The sequence below is a fragment of the Patagioenas fasciata genome, chromosome 19, assembly GCF_037038585.1.
Source record: "Patagioenas fasciata isolate bPatFas1 chromosome 19, bPatFas1.hap1, whole genome shotgun sequence".
NCBI lineage: Eukaryota > Metazoa > Chordata > Aves > Columbiformes > Columbidae > Patagioenas > Patagioenas fasciata.
Genome location: NC_092538.1, coordinates 7431940 through 7457792, shown reverse-complemented (window position 1 = coordinate 7457792; position 25853 = coordinate 7431940). Strand labels below are relative to the sequence as shown.

The window sequence follows — 25853 nt, the reverse complement described above, 5'->3', positions numbered from 1 at the left end:
ACTCTGTTTACTCCCTGCAGTATTTTGTTTGACTATTTTGTTTTCGTTTGACTAAAGCAAAAGGATGTTTTGATTCTGCTTTGGTTTTTTGGGGAAAAAAAAATAGGATGTGACTTATATCTGCTTTTGTTTTTATGCCAGCTTCAACCACACTCCTATTTCAAAGCTCACAGGCCTCTTCCTCTTCTTTTTAATCATGCCAAGACCTGAATTTACAGGAGCATCTGTTGAGCGCAGCTTGGAGAGATCCGCAGGGATCCTGTAACACACAGCTTTCAGCTGGACAGGGATCAGCCTGGCAAGCGGGATTCGAAGGAACAAAGGATCCGCATAACATGGCAAAATAAGGAAGTTGCCGAGAGAAAAATACAGATGGGAGAAGTGAAGAAGGTCGCGGCTGGGCCAGCGAGCGCTGATGGACGGGCTGTGGGAGAGCACGGCGGGCGGCTGGCACGGGGCGCACTCAGCCTTGCTCCGGAGACCCAAGGGCCAGCTGCTCCTCGCACAGGTCAGCCCAACGCTTCCTTGCAAAACAAGAGTGGCTCTGTCTGCAAACGCATCCGTGTTTGGTTCGTATCTAGGAAGCGACTGATCCATCTGCTCTTCCACTTAAGAATATGGACGATGAGAAAGTGACTGGCCGGGCGCCAGCAGGAGCAGGAAACTCCTTCCCCTGCGCATTGTAATGCGGGGAAGCGGCTGCAAGGGCACCTGCAGCCCCCGGAGCAGTCGGCTTTCCGACCTGGCATTTCCCCGGGGCTGCTGCATTAGTCCTTTGGGGGTTTGGCATTCAGGCAGAGAAGAATTCAGCCCAGCCTTGGAGATGCCAAAGCACAGCTCTCTGCAGACTTCTGGCTCGGAGTATAAAGATGTTCATGCAGCTGCTGTAATCAGAATGGTATCAGGAACAGAAAAGCTGTCTTGTGGAAAGGTGAACAGATTTCCAAGTCTTCCAGCATTAGGTAAAATCTCAGAGGTGGGGCAGAAGAAAGAGTTTAAATCCTTGTAACTTCTACCCCCAAACTGAAACCTGAGAAGATAAGCCTATGGCAAATAGCTGATGAAGTTTTACTGAAAAACATTATTGGAAGAGCATGATAAATACATCCATACAAGCCCTGGTTGCCTAAACATTCCCACTTCCTTGGGTTTCTAGGCATAATCCCGTCTCAAATTTAACATGAAAGGTGTCAATCGAGTCAGCTACCTAGATTTCAAACCCCTTTCCTAAGATGCCTCCACAGTTTGGACTGAGGGTTCCTAATTTAGTAGCATGAGCATATTCACCTGAAAACCTCACGGAAAACTAAATGCCGTTATCACAGAGACGGAGTCTGGAATCGGGGAGGTTGTTTGTGGAGCCGTCGGGCAGCGGCAGTGAATCACAGTCTGCTCCCGCAGAGGTGAACTGCCAGAGGAGTTTATAAACCAACATTATGAAACCGCACTTCACTGACGCGAAACTTCTCAGAGCAGCTTCTAATGTTTACCACAACTGATAAGCAAATAGCAACACCATTACTCCTCGGTGGCAAGTTTCTCCCCAGGATGGATGCAATGCACAAGAAGTGCTGGTCAAAATATCTCCAATGCCTTGCGCTAAGAACACATTCAAGTTGTTCCTTTTAATCCACTCGAGGTGCCGCCTCTGGAGAACAGTCATTCTTCAGATGTTTGCTGCTCCAGGCTGGCTGCAACAGCTGGGGGGCAGTTGGGTTGCTCCCGGGGTGCCATGTCAAAAATGCTCATCCTGCTGCTCAAAGGTTGCCAGATCTGGGACCAGTTCAGATCAGACAGGCACAGAACCAGGTGCAGGAGTCAAATTCTTCACAAAGAAGCTTCTGTTCCCCTGGCTTTAGCTCTCACAAGGGTAAAGGTTTTGTGCTTAGACACAGCTTTCCTGGGTATTTCATGTGTGCAGGGTAAGTTCTGACAAGTCAAAGGACTTTCCCTGTCCTTAATGTGTTAGATAAGAAATCTGTCTAGTCCAGTATCCTGTCTTCAATAGCCTCAGGAAAAGATACTTATCAGAAGGGTGTTTAGGAAAAAATTAAATGCAAAATCCGTACGTACTTTCCTTGGCTTTACCTTTTGTGTGCAGAGCTCCTGGGAAGTCAGTGAGGTCTAGAGGCAGCATCCAGCTGGCAAACCCTCCTACAAATACACCAGCAAGAGTTGTGCTGCATTTGCCAGACCAGTTTGACTGAATCTTAACAGTTATTTGCTCAGAGGATGGTTAAAACCATCTAGGATCGTGGTACCACCTGAGTTCCAGCAGACATCATCATGTTAGTACGAAAAATTGACTTTAAGTCCTTTTCCAACTTCGGGTGCATTCTGGTAGCTGTGTTTTATGACAACATCTTTACAAGCAATTTCTACAGCAGCATTGGCAACATCATCTGCTGAGGACAACGTCACGCAAGCTCTTTGTTACCCTGGAAATAGGAATTATCATTTCTAGATTAGTCCAAGCAGCACTGGCTGAACCCTGGCCCCAAAACCCCAAAGGCTCAAGTTGTTGGCTTCAGTCAGAGCTTCCATATCTCTCTCTAGGACTGTGGTACTTCAGTCACTCATTAAGTTGCATTACTTCTTGGGGTGAGGTGGGTTTGGCTGCATAGAGGTCAGCACAGAAATTATTTGGCTGTTTCTTAAATGGTTTAGCTATTTCTGTTGCATTTCAGCTCTGTAGCGATCACACGCCTCTCCTCCATCGGCATCCCTCCGTTATGCTTTTCTCCATAAAGTCATTGTTGAGCTTGGCAAGTGCTGGATGTGTTCTTATAAATAAATCACCAGCATTCCATACAGGACTGATTTCCAAAATAAAGACCTCACCATTTAGAAAACGGCTTGGAGGAGGGATCGTAAGAGATGAAGGAAGCAGAGCACAGCTGTTCCCAGCTCAGCCCCAACTCCTCCTGCTGCAATGAGCTCTCTTGGTTTTCCATCTCCTGATGGATCTGCAGCCCTCTCTCAGTTCGCAGTTTTATTATAGGAAGTTCTACCAAATTCTCACAGAGCACCTACTGAAAATAAAAATCAAAGGCAGATCTTATGAATCCTATTTTGAACTTGATTCAGCTGTTGGTCTGTTAGAAGATTACTTGTCAACAGGCACCTTCCCCACCTGTTTAAAAGAAAAAGCAATTTTAGTATCTGTAAATCTGAGTCTTCATATGAACAGTGCTGATCATTTGTAACACAGCTTATCTGCATACAATTACAAGTAAACCTCTACAAACAGGAGCAGCTAGTCGCAGCGCCAGCAGAGTGCAGGAAGTTAACAGCAAATGTTACCATGTCAGGAAGACACCAAGTTAACTCAATCCTTAATATACGAGTTACTGATTTTTTTTTTCTTTTAAGCTTTTTACTTTTCTTTTAACCTCAATTAAAGCTTATCCCGATGACTTTAGGCAGTTGCATAGATACACCGCAGTGCTAAAGGACTACACAGAAACAGCTGGAGGACAATGACGTAGTTAAACGGTCATCTGGGTTTACATCCTTCACTAAACTTCTCAGGCCTCTCTAAACTAATTTAACTCTCTCTACACCAAAAGCAACTAAAAACCACACATGCCATCAAACTAGTACCACTCGCTCTCTGTCTGACCTGCTAGTTTTCCGCAAGACAAAGCAGCTGGTGAGGAAGAGGTCTTTGCTCTCTTAAAAACCACGTTAAGAACATTTGTTGTGTTTTGCCCCGATGCAGAATAGAACAAAGCTCGAGGTGCAGCCCAAGATGGTGTTTGTGCAGCTCAATGTCCCAGTGCGGCTCTGGCGGGGATGGAACCTCAGGCAGTGACAGTTCCGCTGTCCTCAGCTGCTTTCACCACTTCCCTCCTTCACCCTATCCAGCAGCCACCGCCTTGTCCCTGCCAACCCAGCGTGTGCGAGAGCATCCTCTAGCCCGCTCCACTCAAAGCCATCGCACCGGCTTAAACAACATAGATACTCCAAACTTTTCTAAGTCTGGCTCATTTTTAACAGAACCTGGTTAGGAGTGTCAAGCCTCAGATCTTAAATAAATTCAGTGTCTGTTGTTTTGCTTAAGATTTGTCTACAATTTGCCTTTCTAAAGCCTCACCCACACATTAAGTTCTGTAACATTACTAATACACATGTATCTCAAATTCCACTGTCTGAAGAGGAACAAGCTGCCCAGAATTTGCAACAGATGCGTTTTCTGACAGAGCAGTGACAGCACCCACCCTTTCCAGGAGCACAGCACAGTTATCACATTTAAAACCACACATAATGCCTGATTTGAACTTACCATGACCATAAATGCACACCAAGCTAGGCAGCTGGCTTACAGACATTAACAAAAGCTATTTCTGTTCATTTCTTTGTGAGAGGCCATGGATATTGTGCAGCTGTACACCCAATTATCAAGATTTTAACTGTAGACCCTGAGAACTTGCATTTGTAGTATTCTGCCCACCTGAGTGTTGGATGATCTGATGATATCAAGGACTTGTGATGACAAGGTAGCACTGGACGCAGGCTGACGGTGGCAGCGCTCAGTTCTTACAGATTCCCACCAACTCACCTCTGCAGTGTGATTTAGTCCGAGGAGAAATTATAATTAACCTCTGTTGATTCTTCAAACTTTGGTTTCAGTGCTGAATCCCAAACATGATCCGCCTATTAAACCTCTCCTGCATCTTGAAGATGAAACAGCTGCATGCACCTCACCCACTTAACTGCAGGGTTTTGCAGACAGTACAGAGCTTGGGTCAAATCAGTCGTGTCATTGCAAACTAGACCTTATTTACTACTTAGATCAAGGCACAGAAAGACAGGGAATACATAAGGAAACGCATGGAACTGAAGTCATTGTGAAGCAGTAAGATTTCACAAATAAAACAATCAGCATTTATTGTTGTATTACAAAACACTTCATATTTTGGCAATATTTTACAGTTTATCCTTTTCTTTCTTAGGACCTGTTGAAAAGGTATCGAGGGGGAAGAAAAGAGGACAATGTTGAAATCAAGATTAAATTTTAATGTCTTGCTTAAAAAAAATCCTCCCAAACAACCCCAGTCCCTCCCACCAAAATAAAAATCTAGTTTCACTCAATTCCACTATCCAAAGAGGGCATGGGTGAAGCGGCAGGCAAAACTCCGGCAATTTCACTATCAAACGCATCAAGAAGACAAACAAAAACATTCACAGTGTTCTTCAGTATGGTCTGTTGCGTTGATCATTTCTGAAATCATTTCTGAAAGGGAAATAGAAAGTTATGAGGCATCTCTTTAGCAAATAACAAACAGTCCCTTCAGTCAAACACCTCTACGCTGACTTTTGTGTATTCTATGTTTAGATCACCTTATCTAAAAACACTCACAAAACACACTCAATAGGCAAACTGACTTATTTGTAGTTACTATTTTCACAGCACAGTTGTGCATGGACACATAAACAACACTTTTCCCACAGTCCTTATCGATCCCCCAGTCTGTATGCTGTACAACCAAGCAAGGGCAAAGAAAACACTTACCTTCCTCCCATTTTACCACCGTAGCCACCTCCCCGATCGCCTCCTCTGCCACCACGCCCTCGATACCCTCCTCTTTCTCCTCCATAGCCACCTCTGCCACGAAAATCTGGAGGAGAACACAAACCGACACATCAGCCAGGTTTTTCAGAAAGCTGCAGATGTCCTTAGCACTTTTAATGCTTCAGAAGAGACACAGTTTGGTTTCACACACCTCCTGACGGACGTGAATCTTCTGGTCTCGGCTCACCACACTGGTTGCAGGAATTCCTGCGAGCGAAGTTCATGTTGCCACAGGACCTAGAAAATACAAGGATTCCCCAGACTTAGCTGCTAAGGAATTCAGAGAGCATAAACGAAACAGCACTGCCCAATTAAAATGACACTTACGGATTAGGACAAACCCAATCACCATTTTTGGGTTCCCCACTTCTACCCTGGAAGCCCCCACCTCTTCCATATCCACCTCGTGAACCTGTAGACAAAATTATAATCAGAATAAAGGAGGGGAAGTGTCTACAGCCTACACATGAGAAACATTTATTAAGGACTGTCATCGGCTTCAAAACCCAAGTGACAGATATTGCAGGGGGAAGAAAGGGTGTTTAATGTAAATAAATCCCTACAAGGCAAGCCTCTGAAACCACATTACGAACTCTGAAAGCAGCAGGTAGTGTCAATGACAAGAAAATTGTATGGCTGTAGAATTAAGCATCTACTGGCTGAGGTCCTACAAGACAGGCAGAAGCCTTGGGAAAACGACAACAGAACTTCCAGCCACCACCAAATCTCAACAGCATCTGATGTCCTGAAGTTAATGTATCAGCGTAGCTGAAATACATGTTATCGTGGACAGATTTATAACTTACACTAATGGGGAAAAATAGGCAAGGATAGCACATGGTGGCCAGAAAAATTTGCTCCACTATATATTTTTTATAAATTATTTTCCAGCAATAAAAGGAAACTTGGTGGGCTTGAATTGCCGCTAGGTAAATATTAACCCACTACATGCATTAATAAAATTTCACACAGATTTAACAACCTATAATATCAACCACATATGGCCAGACTTAGTCACAGAACAAACACTTAACAACCGAAGAAATAATCTCTGGATTAATGCGAGGATGCGTCCGACACAAGCACAGGGACAACATAGTTCTTGCTTTCTGCATCAAAAAGATTATGAACTTTTGACAGCCACCACACAAAGCATGCTTCTTGCAAAATGGTAATTCATATCCAGCGGACTACTGACAAAACCATATTATGAGGAGAATCAGGAAGATTAACCTCTATTTAATTACAAGAGTCAGACATCCAACTGCTGCTTTAAAGCAGTAGCAGTTGAACAATTTGCCCTGCTTAATACCACCTGGAAGTATCACCCCATCTCCAGGCTTTCCTGTAATTAGCAAATATTCACTAGGAATTCACACCTATGTATGTGGAACCCATGTACAGCCTCAACATCACTGTTACAGTCTCTCTTTAAAAGCAATGCTGAGACATGATCTGGGGACTTTCCAGCTCAAAAGGAAAGCATAAATTCTGTGTTGTGCAAGAGATTACAGATTTCAGTTTACTTAACTTGGTTCAATCCTTATTACTCCCTTTCATGGCAGAATCCCAAAGGCCCATATATTTCGATGAATCACTGCTTCAAAGTCAACTTCTCTTTTATAAACCAGTAATAGTCAAAAAGCATTTAACTACGCAAACCCAAGGATTCCACAGATTTCAGTCCCACCTCGGCGTCCGCCACCTCCACCTCCTCTCATGAATTCAGGCCTTCTAGTTGCAAAAGTAACTTTGATAACATTGCCATTGAATTCTTTTCCTGTGGAAAGACAGAAAGGGAAAGATCAATACAGCTGCCAACAACCCAGCAGCAATTTCCAAAGAACAAAAGTGATTTGCACATACAGACTGAATACAAAGCTCTTAAGACACAGGGAGTCTGGAGTAAATCTCTTATTTTTGAAAACGCTGGTCCAAATGTGAGACAGTAAACACTGAGGTACTTGCTAGGTTCTCCAAGGATTTTTCACATCAGATGCAGAGTATGTCATTTAATTTTTACCCAATGTTATTAAAATTCTGTGAACAGGCAAACTCTCAGGAGCAGGCGTTTCTCCCCTGCTCAAGTTTACTACTACAAAAGAGTATCACTGAATTTCCCGTATCAAGTCTGAAGAGTTTTATATCAATGTATTTCCAGGATCTGTTCTCTTCTTCTTTAAACTTGTTCTTCACTATATGCATACAAAGTACTTGGCACAAGATTGCCATAAGCTTTACCAAACTCTTAAAAATGCCACCACAACGCTAACAGTATCAACATGAACACTGCAGGAAATCCCACCAGCTGCTAACAGAGATTACAGCTCCATTGGTCTGAACAAGAAATAACATGAACGGCATCTCTCGTACTTTGTGCATGGATGATTGGGGTGCAGCAAGAAACCCTAACAGTTCATTACGCATTTTTGGTCTTATCACTAGCTGCTGTTCCACTGAATCAGAACACCAGCACACACAAAATACCATAAAATAAGAGGACTTCATTAAAAAACCCAAACAAACCCCAAGCTCAAATCAAAAAACAAAAGCCAAACAAAAAGTAGCGTGAGGTCCCCAATGAGGTTATTGATTTGCTTCTTCCACTTGTTAGACTCATAAATAACAAAACAAACAGGTACTCTCACCCACCGTCAAACCAGTCAATTGCGGCTTTAGCAGAAGGAGGGTCATCAAAAGACACTGTTGCTTCTCCCTTTGGTTTGCCAGTATCCTTATCTGTATAAAGATTTATCATAGGTTTGCCAGTCTTTTTGTTGGTCTGAAAAGAAAGGTGGTACACTTGGCATAGGAAAAGTACTGTAAAGCCAGTTCAGAACATAAACTGTAACAGCTAAGTATCATTAGAATGAAGATTCTCCTGGAGCTGGCCTGCAGAAACAGATGCTTTTCACTGAAGGGTACTGGCTGTTCTCCATGAAGTAAATGATGGGCCCAGTTTTTACAAAAATTGAGGCCAAGTGCAGGAAGCCCTAGTTCAAAATTGCAGGAACAGAAGAAACAGCCATAGAACACAGAAGCATAACTGCTGAAGTACGAGGGTGGTACCACTGACAGTGTCAGTGTTAAGGGTTATAAAGACTAAAGAAGAGATGTGAAGCGATCTAAATGTCACTAGAAAAAAGCTGCTAGTGCTGCCAGCTTGCAAATGAGCTGTCAGCTGTGAACCCAGATAAAAATATTATCTACAACTGCTGGGGAGTCAGAGTGAGCATCTGCCTGGAATGACACCAGTACATTTCCAATGCACTCGCTCCACAAGTTCTCTTCCTTCTAACCACTGATTCCTCATTTCACATACCTTTATAATACCAATTTGTTTGAAATAGTCGGCCACTTGATCTGTTGAAACATCCTCTCCAAGTCCTTGCACGAAGATAGTGTTGTTATCAGAGTTGTCAGACTCTGTATCTACCAAAGAAGAAGCTACATTTACTACGCATCTTTGTGGTAGCAACAGAAGCAACATTTTAAACTCAGGTCTATACTGCCCTCTGGCAGACCCTTAAATCCCAAAGACATCTTGTGTGAAATAAAGGATGAGCAGAGAGCACAATTCTGAAGTTAACACCATCAACTCCGAAGGTGCACACACAGCACCTTCAGATGCTGCCGTACATCAGAGACCAAACATCTTCAACAGTTGGCCAGATGTTTGCCACACACACAACTTGTCCGTGCAGCTAAGGACACCCAAAACTATCAAAGTACTATATGTTTTAAATAAGACAAGTTTAGCAGAATTGTTACAGCAGTGAGAGCAGCTGCTTGGCTCAAGGAGATTCAAAGTCCATCAGCAAATTCTTACTGGCTGCATGAAATGACATCGAAACATTTACATGCACTTTAATAACAGACATTTCTGTCAAGGAATACAAGCCTTAGTTAAAATTTATTTTGAACCATGGGAACTGCAGCCACATCCATCTTTCTAAAAATACATTTTAAAAGCAATGACCTAAGAGCTCCAATCTGCTCCCGCCCACTGCTTGTTTTCTTACCAGCATCTGATCTTGGTCCATAATCCCTCTGACCTATGAAACAGGTTAAAAAACAAACAAAAAAAAAAAATAGAAAAAGACTGTTTTTAGCAAAACATTTTCAATTTACTTTTTTAGATACAAGAAAATATTTAAAGTATATACATAATTCATCTAAGATCTAAAACATTAACCAGATATTTAAAGGATATTTAGATTAAAACGTTCGACAGAAGGTGTCTGTAGGACGTTAACATGTTCTTTAACTTGCAGCATGTGGCAGTTGCCACACTGATGCTGTGCTGGTGTTATCTTGCAAATGCTGGTTGTCACATCACCAAGCAGTTTACCACTTTTTTCTCTTTTTTTACCTCTAGTACCTTTCTAAGAGGCATTTGTAACAAAAATTTAAAAAAAAAAATAAAAGAAAAAACATTCCGGTGAACGTCACTGTCTCCACAAATTCTTTCATGCAATTTGACAAAGTAGAAATCCAGTTTATTGCTAAAAGTTTGGCTATTAAAACTCATGAACACACCAGCCTCACCAAAACGCTATAATGCTTCTACTAGATAGTAACAAGATATTGGTGGCTTTTAGATTTATAAAGAATTTCCACTGAAACATTTTTGGATACTCGGCACTTACCACCGTAATTTTTGAAGCCACCACGGTCACCACCACTGCAGAGGAAAAATTGAAGAAATGATTTCTTCCTTAAGTCTCTATGTGCTGAGCCCAAGGCTCAATCTACAGTTAACTGATCACAAGTTGAGAGTTACTGTCTGGCAGCTAAAGCACCATCTCTACCTTCTCCTGACTTCTCATTCATCTTCAAAGTTTAAATTACATGAAAGTGAATAATCTCACAGGGTGCTACACTGGAGAAGAGAAGCCCTACAGAGTATTTTAAACTAACACATACATACTGTTGTTGTTTCAATACTTTCTCCCATCCCATAAGCCGAAATGATTGGCATTAAAAACTGGGTTTTAAACCAGAAACATTATTTTCATGAAGGTTAATGGGCTTTAATTGTAGATGTAATTGCTACTTTGGAATAATTAGTACCCTAGTGCTTTCCTAGAAGTAAAAAGAGCTAAAGTTAATTAACCTCCATTATCATGCATTTATATACGAGGGACAAATTATCAGTATCAGCCATTCTCTGAGAAAGGGTCTGTGGGGATCTACTGCACTATTAGCACTTGACATTACAGAGAAGGTGTGTGTATGTGAGCTTCAAAAGCAGAGGCCGTGAAGTTTTATTTCATTCATTCTGAAACCTGTGGCACAAAATGTAGACCAAGTTAAGAGATTACACACATCAATTTTCAAAGGTTAGAGGGGATTTTAAACAGGATGTTACGCCTCCAGTTATGTGCATGAAAATAAACCCTCACTCTTTGCAATGTAAATGTTCATACCAGTAAGATTTTTCACAACAGCATTTTAAAGTGCATCCATGTTATGAACATGATTTAATAAATATTCAAAGCCTTCAGGAAAAACAACCACTGGATTTTTCAGAATGTTGATAACCAAGTGTCAGAAAGACCGTCTCACACTGCCATGTACTGCCTGCTCGCACAGGGGACACAGCTGCCACCTGAAAATCAGGCAGGTTCACCTAATCCCAACAGCTTTTGCACCCAGCAGCTGAGATAAACCCAGCCTAAGTTCAAACCCTGATCTTGAGGGCTGTCTCCAGACTCTGGAGCTATTGTGCTGGTTTACAGCCGCTTCATCGATGCACTTCGCAACCAGAAGTCACTGCAGGTTTTAATTCAGTCAACACATCAGAGTCCAGACATGGGACACAAGCACCCCAGAAAAAGGCGATGAAATAAAATTAGGGAGTAATTTCTTTGGCACTCTGTGTATCTGCTTACAGCAAATGCAAGGCCACGAATGGGAGATATGGCTTGCTTAACATTGAGATAATATCTGTCCAAGGCGAGGGACAAAAAAGACATAAGGTTTCAACAGATATTATCAAAAATGTATTTAGAGAAACATTCTTCTGAAGTGTGACCGACATTGTGACAGTACATATAAGGACTATCAGATGTCTGTCACAACAGACTACGACTTTTACTGGGACTCTTCTTAAAATAAATTTTTGCTGCAGATTTTAAATTGCTTCTCTGCAGAAAAAATCCAAATGCAGTGTCATTTACTTGTAAGTAACTCATTCTGCTCGTGAAAGAGGTAAAATGAATTAATTTTACACACAACATCAGAGCTGGTCTTTATTCAAGGCTGGCTGTTTTCAAGGACTGATGATGAATACACAATGGTGATTATAAAATTTACTGTAAACCTCTTTCTGTCACCTCCAATTCACCTCACCTAAAAGAAACCCACTTCATTATGACACAACAATTTTCAATCAGATGCCTGCTCTTCTAGGATCTTAACTCAGAAATAACAAGAGTGAATATATCAGCCACAGAAATGTTATCAAAGTTTTCCAACCCTAGATTATGGTCCTAATTCATCAGGACAGCACTATCCAGAACACATATGTTTTCTGATTTGAAAGTCTAGAGCAGCAGAGACACAAATCAGAAAAACCCAACAACCTAAACACACAGAAAATGTGAGCAACACACCCAGGATTTCATAGGGGGTGACGATTTTGCTAAGATGCTGGGGTAAAATGTGTGCACCACAATTCTGAGAAGCGATAGAGTTTGATACATAAAATGTAAAGGAAGTCCTCGTCAAATGCCTAATTTTTACCTCTGTGATACAGTAATTCTGCATCCTATGCTAACAAGTGCAACCCACAATTTTTAAATCAGTTTTTCAATTAATGTCTGTAGAAATACGGTTTTGCCCAAGTACACTTCAACATGTTCTCTTCTCGCTTAGTCTCACATGGTCAGCCCAACCAAAACTTGCATTAATTCAGTGACAGATACCCTTAACGGCAGATTAATGCCCTCCTCCATTTTTAAGTCTGATATCACATGTGATTTATAAAGCTGCAGTGCTTTACCTGCCTGAGACTGCTGGGCAAAGCTATCCCAGATCCCCGGAAAGCACATGGATGTTGTGCAGCAAGCAGAGCCAAACACAGAAACTGGCTGCAAGATGATGCCACAGTCTCAGTTTTACCCCTCACTGAGACCCAAAATTCAGGCCTCAATCTCAACAACTGAATGAGTTCCCACATCGTCACAGAACATGTGGAAAACAGAACTGCAGTGTTTCACAGTCTATTGCTTTACCAGTCTTGCACTCAGCCCAAACAGATGGGTGACCAGATAGAGTCTGCAATTCTAACATCCTATGTTAGAAACATAGGCATCCAAAATTCCGCAATGCCACCACCAAAGATAATAAAAGAGACTTAACTGCAAGCAGCCAGACTGTGTATGTGGCACCACCCATAGTGACAAACACTTACTGCTATGAAATAACGGTCTTCAGATGTTCTTTTCTCCTTATACTCAGTCATATATTTAAACATCACCTACTTGAGTGTAAGTGGAGTTCATCTGAACATTGCTTACTTCAGCTGGGAATAGCTCTTTAAATTAAAGGCACAGTTACATGGAGAGCTCAACACTACAGATACAAGAAATATACTTTAAAAAGTTAGCAGATATCGGTAAAGGTAGCACCAAGAATTCAGGAACCAAATTTCAGCCTCCAACATGCATCTATCCCTTCCCAAGCATGTGGAAGTTACACATAAGAATGTATTTTTACAAACAAGCAAGGAATGCTTAGTGCACCAATAAAGTCACTATAATTTTCTTTTTCTGCCTGTATTTATTGCCTCTGTTCATGTTTTTCTAAAGTCTGTATCATGCTAAGCTCAAGCATATACAAGTCAAAATATTAATTCTGAACACAAACCACACTGTTGTAAAAAACATTTGCACTAAGTTATAGTTTCTTTATATCACAATAAGCTACTCATAGTAGCTATTACAGCAATTAAGCTGCATGGATAACTTTTATTTATAGTACATCAACATCAAATCTGCACAAGAGGGGAAAAAAAAACACCAACAACAAAACCAACCTATGCTAAGCAATTAATTTCTTACCTTTCAGATGAAGACTAACAAAAAGGCAACTTATTCTACAAGTAAACTTGGAAGAATAACTTAAGAGTAAAACTCTGCATGCTGAAGACCTGGTACCTGCTTTCTAACCAGAAGAGCTCAAAGATGAGACTCTTCTACTATGGGTTTTAAAAAAACATAAGATCTTGCTTCTTAGCCAAAATACAAATTAGTAAATCATCAATATTTCAAGCTTCAAAATGAAAGGGTGGAAAATCTCTACTAAAATCCCCAAAGAGGTAACGCAAGACCATTAAAAAAAATTGAATAATTCTGAAACCCAAAGTTACTAAGATTGAAAAGTGGACATCTGATGCATAGGAAAAATTACTGTTCTCTATCTAATAATACTAGATGGGAATCTGAACAGTAATTTCTCAAAAGATATTTTCTTCTCAGTGCTGCGTGACTTTGCACAGGCACAAAAGAAAAATGAGATCCAAAAGCACTTATTACAGGACACATTCAAGTCATTCCAGTTTTCAGAACAATCATTCATACCTTACAGTGTTTTCTTTCATAAAGGTTATTCTAAGAAATCAAAGCTCTTTAAATTTAAAAATGCTAATTTGATTTTGCCCCGAGTATTGCAGGGCGATGTTCCGCACCTACAGGCTGCTCTCAGAGGTCTGGCACGCAGGCCAGGTCTAAATAGACAAATGCAACTCCCCAAAATCTTGTGGGAGAACAGATGTCAGAATTGCAACCCTGGATTTCAGCAAGGCAAACTTTGGCCTTTTCAGGCAATTGCTGGGGGAAATCCCGTGGGCAAGGCTGCTTGAAGGAAAAGGGGCCCAAGATGGTTGGTTAGTGTTCAGGGACTGCTTCTACCGGGCACAAGATCAGAGCATCCCAACACGTAGGAAGTCAAGGAAGGGAGCCAGGAGACCTGCGTGGTTTAACAGGGAACTGCTGGGTATGCTCAAGTGGAAGAGGAGAGTTTATAGATCATGGAAGGAGGGGCTGGCCACTTGGGGAGAATATAAGGCTGCTGTCAGAGGGTGTAGGGAGGCAACTAGGAAAGCTAAGGCCTCCTCAGAATTAAATCTGGCGAGAGGGGTCAAGGACAACAGAAAGAGCTTTTTGCAATACGTGGCAGATAAAGCTAACACCAGAGGCAATGTAGGCCCACTTATGAATGGGGTGGGTGCCCTGGTGACAGAAGATACAGAGAAGGCAGAGTTACTGAATGCCTTCTTTGTCTCTGTCTACTCTGCCAGAGGCTGTCCTGAGGAGCCCTGTGCCGCTGAGGCCCCAGAGGAAGGTCGGACAACGTAGGAGTTTGCCTCGGTTGATGAGGACTGGATTAGGGAGCAATTAAATAGTCTGGACATCCATAAATCCATGGGTCCAGATGGGATGCATCTGCGGGTGCTGAGGGAGCTGGCTGAGGTCATTGCTGGACTGCTCTCCATCATCTTTGCCAAGTCTTGGGAAACGGGAGAGGTGTCTGAGGACTGGAGGAAAGCAAATGTCACTCCAGTCTTCAAATAAGGGCAAGAAGGAGGACCCGGGTAACTATAGACCAGTCACCCTCACCTCCCTCCCTGGGAAAGTGACGGAACGACTTCTCCTTGGTGCCATCTCAGGGCCTATCAGGGAGAAGAGGATCATTAGGGGCAGTCAACATGGCTTCACCAAGGGGAAATGGTGCTTGACCAACCTCATTGACTTTTATGAGGACATAACAAGATGGATGGATGATGGCAGAGTGGTGGACGTGGTCTACCTTGACTTGAGTAAGGCACTTGACACAGTCTCCCACAGCATCCTCACAGCTAAACTGAGGGAGTGCGGTCTGGATGAGCGGGTAGTGAGGTGGACTGCGAACTGGCTGAAGGGAAAAAGCCAGAGAGTCGTGGTCAATGGGGCAGAGTCCAGTTGGAGGCCTGGATCTAGTGCAGTGCCTCAGGGGTCAGTACAGGTATATGGAAAACCTTCATCCACACGGAAAAGCTAATTTTTAAAAATTGTTCAGTTTTAATTGAAAATGAACTTAGAAATCACTTTGCTAGTTAAGTTATATAATATGAAATCCTGGTAAACTGTAATATAAAATAACTATTAATAGATGTTTGTAATTGTGCTACCACACCTAATTAAGAGAGACAGGGTTCACCTATGTCATCAAAACAAGTCATGAAGTACAATTTGGGACCATGTTAGGGGCAGGCAAATGTTAAGTATGGTTTAAAAGAGAACCAAGTATTAACACACTGCTGGATTATTTTATTTAAATTAGATCAGTTTGAATGAACAGTATTGTATAAATAAGAGCTCTTCATCTGGAGTTCTAGCAATAATAACCCAGAACTGTGCAGCCTTTTGAAGGGTAAGTGGTGCTGACAAACAACAATTCAAAGCTCACCGGAATCTTCAACATTCTTACTTTGCATCAATAAGCACCCCACGCCCCCAGCCACTGCACATAAAGGAAAGCCAATTGTGATAATTTATTAAAAATGATAATGTCATCTAGCCTAATTCGGTAGGATTTAAAGCAAAGGTCCTAGTCTCTCAGACCTATGCATGAAATCATCTGAAAGCACAAAATTAAATATGTGCATAAATTTTCTTGACAGGAACAGGGCCTAAGGCAATGGCAGAAGGGGTAACAGTATTGTGAGTATTTGAAGTCTACCTAAAATAAGCAGGTTTAGATCGACAGCTAAACCAATAATAAAAATTGTATTTTGATGGAAGTTTAAAACTGCAAAAAAAACAGTTGGGAAGCAATATTATTACTACTTAACTATTTAGGAAGCAGGAAGATAATTGGTCCACCTTAGTGTAATGACTTGTCATTGTAAGATCAAAATAATTCCCCACTAAAATGTTAGCTACCTTAGCTATGAATTTTATAATACTTTCTAAATCCCTGGCTGTTGGTTTTCTTGTCGTCAAAAACAAATTTTTACAAGTTTTAAAATATCTTATTTCAAGGGATAAGCTCAGGCAGTTTTTGTATTGTAACTCATGTAAATAAATGCAGCGATGTGTCATAACAATTGAATGCTTGGTCTGAAACTATCTGCACCTAAAAGCTTTTCCTAGGCAAAATGCATTTCTGAGCAGTGCAGAAAGGTCTAACTTTAGCAACCTTTCATTTTTGGAAATCTAAATCTGAACGATATTAGGAATAGACAGATAGTAAACAAAAATTAAAAACAGCTAAATAAGAAACAAGGGTAAGGAACTGCAGGCACTGGAATGAGATCACTTACCTGTATCCAGACATATGACCTCTTCCATCCATGTCATATCCCCCTCTACCTCCTCCCTGTGACCCGCCATATCCTCTATTATCTTCTCCATACCTACTCTTTTCACGACGATCATCTGGAGGAATGAGTAAAACAAAACAACACCTGAGTAGATTGTAGTGCAAACTGCAGTGAAGTGAAAAATTCCCACCCTACAGTCTTTTTTTTGCCCCTCCAGTCTGCCATTTAAATCAGGAAAGTTGGGAAGTGACCTATTAGTGAGCAGTGTAGGGGAAAGGGACCTGTGGGTCTTGGTGGACAGCAGGATGACCATGAGCCAGCACCGGGCCCTTGTGGCCAGGAAGGCCAATGGGTGTATTAGAAGGGGGGTGGTCAGTAGGTCAGAGAGGTTCTCCTGCCCCTCTACTCTGTCCTGGTGAGACCACACCTGGAATATTGTGTCCAGTTCTGGGCACCTCAGTTCCAGAAGGACAGGGAACTGCTGGAGAGAGTCCAGCGCAGGGCAACAAAGATGATTAAGGGAGTGGAGCATCTCCCAATGTGAGGAAAGACTGAGGGAGCTGGGGCTCTTTAGCTTGGAGAAGAGGAGACTGAGCGGTGACCTCATTGATGTTTACAGATATCTAAAGGGTGAGTGTCAGGAGGATGGAGCCAGGCTCTTCTCAGTGACAACCAATGATAGGACAAGGGGTAATGGGTTCAAACTGGAACACAAAAGGTTCCACTTAAATTTGAGAAGAAACTTCTCAGTAAGGGTGACAGACACTGGATCAGGCAGCCCAGGGAGGTTGTGGAGTCTCCTTCTCTGCAGACATTCAGAACCCACCTGGATGCCTTCCTGTGTAACCTCATCTAGGTGTTCCTGCTCCGGCAGGGGTATTGGACTAGATGATCTTTTGAGGTCTCTTCCAAACCCTAACATTCTGTGATTCTGTTCCACAGTGTTTCTGCTCTATTTGATTAGCCAATATGGAACTCAACGGTTGAATTTTACCTTGACTGTTGTGGCTGTAGCTTCCCTTCTGAGACTGGTAGGATTGCTGAGAATGGCCGTAGGAGCTTTGGTGCTGGTTGTAGCCTGATTTTTGGTCGTACGAGCTCTGGTGGCCATAGCCCGACTGCTGGTCATAGGAGCTCTGGTGGCCATAGCCCGATTGCTGGTCATAGGAGCTTGACTGGTGGTCGTAAGAGTCTTGGTTTTGTCCATAACTTGACTGCTGGTCATAAGAGCTTTGGTGCTGACCATAGTTTGACTTTTGTTCGTAAGAGCCTCTTCCACTTAAAATGAACAGAATTTGTAATGATCGCTAAACGTTCACAGAATAGAGAGGAAAATAAGGGCTGAAAATTCATGACATTGCTAAAACATCCTAGTCACAGTTACCTCCCAGTCATTACTGGCATACGGATACAAAAATACTGAATGTTTTGTATCTGCTGGGATATATCCGGCTTCCAATAAAAGCAAGGCAGAAATCTGTATGTTGACATAGCTTTCAAGACAGCCCTCTTTCCACTGTAAATTAATTTAACAGCAGCACTCCCCTTACATATGCAAGACATTATGCAGATTTATAAGAAATAAATTGCATCCAGGAAACACTGGCTGTTACTCACACCTTTGTTTCCCCCCAGGTACTTAGTTGTGGCTTAATTGTATTATTTTTTCAGTAATTGAAATTAATCACTGACCTCTGTCACCCTTTTTCTCTTCCTCCTTCCTGATTCCACCCCTTTTTCAAAAGATGAGAACCTATATGTTTGTCATTCTCCAGTTTTTAATGATCTCACTTGCTGGCCAAAATGTCTCAGAAAAACGAACAAAAATTCTGAGAGCCTACAGAAAGTTTCCACCAGCTTTTCAAAGCTCTCCAAGACGAAGTCCCTTGGGTCCAACCAATCTCAAAATATCCTCTGCATGTAAATACCATCCCATCTGCTCCCCCTCAGTTCTAGCCTAGATCTTAGCTTAACATAACTAATCCCAGTATTAAAGATCGTGAACATTTTTGTTTAATAGCTCCACTTCAAAAAAAGTCAGCTCCACTTCAGCCTTTCCACCGTTGCCAACGAAGGAAGAACTGGTGAGGGCATCCACTATTTACTCTTTTCCTTCCTTCCCTCAGGATGTGAGAGCTACGGTTTTGCAGCCATCCTCTTCAAAGTTGCTATAATTTAATTTCTCACTTTCTCCTCACTTATTACAACCACACATTGAAACGTTTCTCTCCGATGTCTTTTTTTTTTTTTTTTTCATTTTCTTGATCAAAATCAAGTTGTTGGAGAATCTATGCCCTGCTGCATTTTTCCCCACTAGATGTGTACAGAGTTAAAAGCCACATTATTATCTAGTCCTGTACCTTTCTGCAGCTCTAATAAATGTTCAGAAAATAAAGCAAAACAGAATCTAATCATGTTCCTGTCTTCTTAGGGATGTGAAATAGAGACTCTGAGTGACAGCACCTACTGGTGGCAGATTAAGCCCTGGTTTGTTTATATTAAGATGTTTTGTAGTAACTACAAAAACAGAAACCACCTACAGGTTTGCTGAAGTCCATATTGTTTTATCAGTTTGCAAAAAGCTACAAAAAAATATTCGGACCTTGGACACAAAAATGCAGTTTAGTACATGACAGTGTATTTCAAAGAGGTCACATCCTCAATAAAGAGCTAATAAGAGCAGTAACCTTGAGGTGCAAAGCTTGTAAATTAGATAATGAAGTGGCCTTATAAGTCACCACAGGAAGCTGGGTTGTATTTTCCAACATACTATAAAACGTGAATCATTAATCCTCCTGAAACCGATTCAAGTAAGCAATTCTATGATTCTGTCACTTAACTAGTAAAATACATTTGTAATAGCGTAAAGTACTAAACCAGAGTATAGCATGGATACAGACATTTAAGTTATTGATGAGGATATAAAAACATGATGTTTCAAGAATCCTACTTAGTTGAAAAAAGAAAAGGTATTTCTTACATGGTATTTCTCAATCCTTACCTCTTTTTTTCACCACAAAAAGGCCTTCTAAGTCAGATAAGAAGTCTGCAAATCTACAAACAGCGAATAATTTCCTTGCTAACAGCTTATTTGAAGTTAATAATAAGTATTATATGTTTATGTAAAAGAATGTGACTGAAGAGGTTCTCAATCCATCTTTTTCTTAATCAAAATACTCCCTACCAAGCCAATTCTTCTTTGTAGCTACTCTCCAAAGATTTTCTAAAGTTTATCTCCCCATACAGCTTGATTTCAAACCAACTGCATCCATCCTTCTTACATAAAGAAATATTCTTCCCTTACCTCCTGTTCTTTCAGTCATTAAAAATATCTTAAGAAGGGGGATTTTCAGATGTTTGTCTTTTTTTTTTTTTCAGCAGTGATAGCAGGAAATTTGTTATAGCTCCAGCTAAGACTGTACAACTACTAGATAGTACTTTAAATAGCGGCTGTTAATCTCAGCATCCTTACCCTCTAGACGACCCTTTCTGCTGCCCCTGACTGCCGTAGGACTGCTGGTTGTACGAGCTCTGATTCTGATTTTCATAACCGGAATCATCATCGTATCCCTGGGAATCTTGTCCATAACCTGGTAATTGAGGAAGAAAATTTTTAGTAAATATTCACCATTTGATTACTGCCAATGAATGTAACAAGCCAGCCAAACCTGTTTGATTTTGTCCATAGTTCCCATGATAGTTTCCGTAGTTCTGTCCATAGGACGAATTGTCTCCACTCTGCCCATAACCAGAATATCCCTGTAATTTAAAGAACGCACTCAAATAAGTGTAACTTCCACAGCAAGTAATTACAGTTTTCCTTTGCTAGGCACAACTGCAAACACCAAGCAGAGCTGAGAATGTATTTCTTCCCAGCGCAGATATGGTCACCCAGGAACAATTATTTTTACTCAAGGAACATCTGCTTTGAAACACAATATTTTTTTCAACGTACCTGTCCTTGTCCATAATTTTGACTGCCCTGATTGCCATAGGACGAATAGCTGTAAGAGAAAAATGCTTTTAGTAAACGCTTAACAGCACCATCCACATGGGTTGGAAAGTAAAGGTATTTTTGGTGTTATTTAAAATTCTTTTCACTCCAAAATAGGTGTTCAATCCCAGTACTGCAGTTGTAGGCATATTAAAACCTCATCAATAAACTATTGATTACCATAGCTGACTGTCAGAAGAGCTTATTTTAACTTCTGCTGTGTCAAGTGTAAATTTAATGTAAATGAAATTTGAGCTTATTGTAATTTGACAGATTCTTCAGAATCACAGAAAGCTTTATCGTATGAAACCATGGCATTTTAAGTTTTTTGGTATATTCTTACAAAGTTAATTTGTCAATTTGGTATTTGCTGGACAATTCAACAATATCAATATCAAAAACCAGACTAGCTTTAGATTATACTTACTTGTTATTCTGCCACTCTAAGCCTTCGCGAACTGACATAAAAACCATGTGCTGAAACTCCTGTCACACTCAGATATAAACTCAAACTCACAGGGTGCTATATGCATAAAGCCTTCTGACTTTTATTAGTAGAGTCAGTACTAGCCATGATTTTCACATTTCCATAAAAACACTTTTGTTTCACTGATTAAAATATATCCCCTCCCAAAAGTCACAACGATTTTATGAACTGGTTTTTAGATTTCGCAATTACAATCAGTTACCAGAGGGTTTTAACAAAAAATCCCCTCCAATGAGAAAACAAAATGGAAAAATAAAATTTTACATCTACATTGGCCCACCATTTTTACGCTTGTATAACCTTCGACTGAAAATGAACAACTTAAAGCAGTTGTATGAAAAATATTTCTATACATTCATGACATTTTGAGAGTTCTTGCTATCAGAAGATGTCATTCTCATTTAAACCTCCTTGCTGTCGTCCCTTCAGGAATACAAACTGTTCCACTCTTGTATAAGACATCTCAATAAATGCCCAGGTAGTAAGCTTTATGCACTCATGACTCCAAAAACACATCAACACTGTATCATGCCCAAGGATTCAAACACCATGCTGGGAATCCTAAATGGCTTTTTATTTTGCAGACATAATTGCTAACAGCCAAAAAAAACCCAAACCCACACATACCTCTGCTGGCCCCCAGATTGACTGTAACTTCCAGAATCTAGAAAAAGAAGTAAGTCATATTGAGAATTTCCAACTGACGTTTTATTCCTCTGCTTACTATAAGAGGAAGAAATCTGGTGAGAGGGAAAAAGGCTCATATACACTGGATAAGGCAGTTGCTTTTCCTGCAGAACGAGACAGCTCTCTCTTTATTAACAAAAAAGAGACGGTAAAGGCCGGGGGAATAGGAGCAGCGCAGGGTGTGGGGGACGCGACGCAGGTATAGCCACTCAGAACTTTCCTTTTGAAGGATCCGAATTCCATTTTTAAGGTGGGTCTTCAAATATTCAGGACTGCACAAGCACCTCTAATGGCTATCAAATTCAGTGCCATAATCAATGAGCAGAATGCAGTGGCTTAATTACTCAAGCAAAGCTAAATACGTCAGTGCCACTGATCCCCTTCTTAAGACACCTTAAGAAAGCTGTGTCTGGCAAAGGGCACGGACACAGGCAGAGTTTGGAGATGTAACATCAGGGATGGACGAACGTTACATGAGGGTAGCACCCAAGCTATTTAGACACAAAGCAGCATTTTCAACAGTAAAGTACCTCCTCAAGGCAACAAAACGCATCAAATTTTTTATTCTGAAAGAGTAACATTTACCAAAAGCTAAGATGAGATCAAAAAAATTTGATTTCACACATCCTATAAGGTGATTTCACTCAGATGTGAAACATTTTCATCCTTTCGCACTGCTACATAAATATTTCATTGCCTTTTCATAATGAAAAGATTTTTTTTAAGTGCAACTCAGACACGTCTATTGTTTTTAATGAGATGAAAGTCAACTTTTTACATTATTTCCATTTAAATGATCATAATAATTACTACTAAATAGGTAACAGCATTTTAAAATGATGGTTTCACTCCAAAATTTATATGCCATTAAAGCTGCTAATTAAAACAAAGAATATTAATGGTTGTGTCAGAAAGAACTCGAGTAAGGAGGTAATTAGCTATGAATTGAAGAATTACATTTAACTCTCCTTAGCTTCTCCCCTATGAATTTCTGCCAAACCACAACATTTTAGAAGTTTGAAAGCAACCTGATAAGGAGTCTGTAAAAATGAACACTTAGAATCAAAGGAATTTCCTTTATTTACACATTTTCCTACATCCTTTGTCGGGCTGCTTAGTCTACAGATTTCTGATTCATTTATTTTGGTGGGCTCAAGGGGTAGAAGAGTCTGTAAGTATTTTTGGAAACAACATATAGTTCATTCTGGAAATTCCTGGACATGCAGACACTTTTTTCTGAATGTCTGAAAAGCTCATGGAGCAATTTTCTGCGAATCAAGCGGGTATAGTAGACCAGCCACCTTGCATACTGCTTAGGAAGTGTATTCCTCTTCAGACAACAATCTGCCGTGTACATTTGAAAACTGAAGTTCTCACCCATATAAAGAAGCAGTATTGCTTCTGTACTACTCTCAACAGAAAAAGAATCTTGTGTTTGACCATCACCATAGAGTAAAAACAGAAGAGGCACTCAGGTGCTTGACTGGGAAGTACTTCAGGTCTGGGAAGAAAGTGGTTGTTGTTTGCTGCCCAATTTGATGAATTCAGTAGCAGACTTCATGGTCTGAAGTCATTTCATGGCACCTTCGGACATGTTTTCTTCTCCTGGCAAAGAGCTGTCCTTGCATTAAAGGAGTCCCTTAACATAGTTGTTTTTATTCTCTACTGTTCATATATTAATATGTGATGTGATACAATACTAAAGCGGCTCAAGCCTAACAAAACACAGCCCTGCATCCTTTTCCCATTCCAGGAACACACCTGTCTGTGGCTTTCCAGGGGCATCCAAAACATTTCCATCTCAAGTGGGATGAAGAAACAGCAACACAATGTGCTCACAGGAGCCCCAGGAGAAGCCAGGCTCTGTCAAGTCACCTAGCACAGCAGACATGATGTCTCCATCCTCAACTAAAAGCCTCCCATAGCAAAACAATTACAGCCAGTGCATTTGTAAGCCCATGCTGGGGACTGTGGGGTTCTACAGCTGAACGCAGAGCAGATGCAGCAGGTCCAGGGACACAAAGGTGGGTCCCCCTAAGGGGGATGAGACCCAAGGGAGTGGGTGTTGGCCCAAAGGGGGAGCACACAAACCTCACTGCGGGGAGCAGCAGAACCAAATGATGGGCCTACATCTCACACTGGGGGGACACGTGGAGCCATGACCCAAAATGGGGGGGTTTATGTCTCACAGCAGGAAGAGGGGTAAACGACCCAAAGCGGATACATGAACCAAAAGGGGTGTGGCACAACCCACAAGGGGTGCCCAGCCCCACGCCGGGGGTACCCACATCCCACGAAGCACCCGAGCGGGTGACCCCAAGGGGCTGCTGCCCCATTACAACACGAGGGGCGTAGCCACAGACCCCGCCCCCGCCATAAAGGGGCGGGTCCAGGCAGCGTCACGAGACAGGCTCCCTGGGGAGGGGGCGTGGTCTCGATCAAAGGGGGCGTAGCCAACGGGGCCATCGGCGGGGGCGTGGTCCCCCTCCCCCTCTCCGTCAGCAGGCGCGCGGAGCGGACGGTAAACGGGAGGAGTGGGGGGGGTGGGGGATGATGAGGGAGAAGGTGCCGCGTCTCCCCCCTAACATGGCCGCGGCCTTTTCCACCTGCGCCTCATGGCGCTCGCCAACCCTCCCGCGCCCGCCACACCCACATGGGGAAGAAGAGCCGCCGACCACCACCGCCCCCTCAGCCCGCCGGGCCTGGAAGCACCTACCCGAAGCCATGGCGGCGTCGGCCGCTGACCGGGCTGAGGGAAAAGGGGGGAAAGAGAGACACAAACAGAGACACCAACCGCCGCGCTGGCCGCGCGCACACTGAAGCACCCGCTGCTCGCGCGGACTGCGGGGCCGGGCAGCCAATCAGCGCGCGGGGCGCCTACCATTCGTGCGGGGAAGTGGGGGGGAGAGAAGAAGGGCCGTACCAAGTCACTGCGGCCGGAGAGGGGGGGGATTGTGCGAGCGGGAAGGGGGCGGCGGCGCTGTACGAAGCTGGGAATCTCTGAAAAGATTAAGTTAGTTTAGTTAAGAAGCACGCAGAGAATGTGCAGGGTGCCGAGAGGGAAGCGCTTCCCATGTTTCCCTCTCGGCACCCCCAATTGTGCATCGCCATTTGGGCCAGAGGGTGTTCCCGGGTTTCCAGAAGAGACTTCGCCAGCCAAACTTCACAGCAGCTGGGGGAAAAAGTCCTCGCTGCACTTCGGGTGTGCACAGCCAGGGAAAGAAATGAGATGCTAAAATGGAGTTAAAGAAAATGGCCAAAATCTGAGCAAAATCTAGGTCCTAAGGAATAAAAAGAAAAAAGGTTTTCCAGAGTGTCTGACTTTTAACAAAAACAAATATTGGGGGATTGGACTGGATGATCTTTCGAGGTCCCTTCTAATCCCTAACATTCTGTGATTCTGTGAAATATTGAATTGGAAAATGGCTTTCTAAGAAAAGGGGTTGTGATCTTGGGAAAGAATAATGTGAAACCAGAGACATTGTTTCAGAAAGGAAAATTAATGAGGAATGAACTGAAATGACGGCAAAAGCAACATTGATTATTTAATATCTTTTTTTTTTTTCAGTCATATTTCTTGTTTCAGATTGTTATAGTCAAATATGACTCAAAGAAATTTAGAATAACTTTTATTAAAGATAAATGAGCAAAACAGCGCTGGGTGGCCAGGCAGTCACTGCTCCACCCAAAGGCACGCAAATTGGTCACAGAAAAAAAGTGTTTCTATACCGTCTGTAAGTACATGCCCCTGATCATCTTTCTGACTGGTTAGATGGGTTGCTATGCTGTCCCAAGCACAGTG

The 25853-nt window shown here is 42.0% G+C and overlaps 1 protein-coding gene across 1 annotated transcript; it reads right to left on the bottom strand.

The window, feature by feature from the left end:
* Window positions 1–4864: 4864 nt before the first annotated feature.
* Window positions 4865–24905, bottom strand: TAF15 (TATA-box binding protein associated factor 15). Its single transcript, XM_065852933.2, has 16 exons — window positions 24768–24905; window positions 21992–22028; window positions 20839–20887; window positions 20552–20642; window positions 20356–20473; window positions 17878–18161; window positions 16884–16998; window positions 10225–10259; window positions 9598–9630; window positions 8898–9007; window positions 8228–8357; window positions 7266–7355; window positions 5903–5987; window positions 5727–5812; window positions 5516–5621; window positions 4865–5236 (listed from the first exon to the last, which is right to left on the bottom strand). Exons 1-16 carry the CDS (start codon window positions 24775–24777, stop codon window positions 5197–5199), a joined length of 1419 nt encoding a protein of 472 aa, XP_065709005.1. The 5' UTR covers window positions 24778–24905; the 3' UTR covers window positions 4865–5196.
* Window positions 24906–25853: the final 948 nt, after the last annotated feature.

Excerpts from the sequence above, each read along its gene's own strand:
- TAF15 (XM_065852933.2), bottom strand. Across the intron at positions 18,162-20,355 it reads CAGAAAGGGTCGTCTAGAGG|TGGAAGAGGCTCTTACGAAC; the intron begins GTAAGGATGCTG and ends GTTCATTTTAAG. Across the intron at positions 9,008-9,597 it reads TGGACCAAGATCAGATGCTG|ATACAGAGTCTGACAACTCT; the intron begins GTAAGAAAACAA and ends CTTCTTTGGTAG.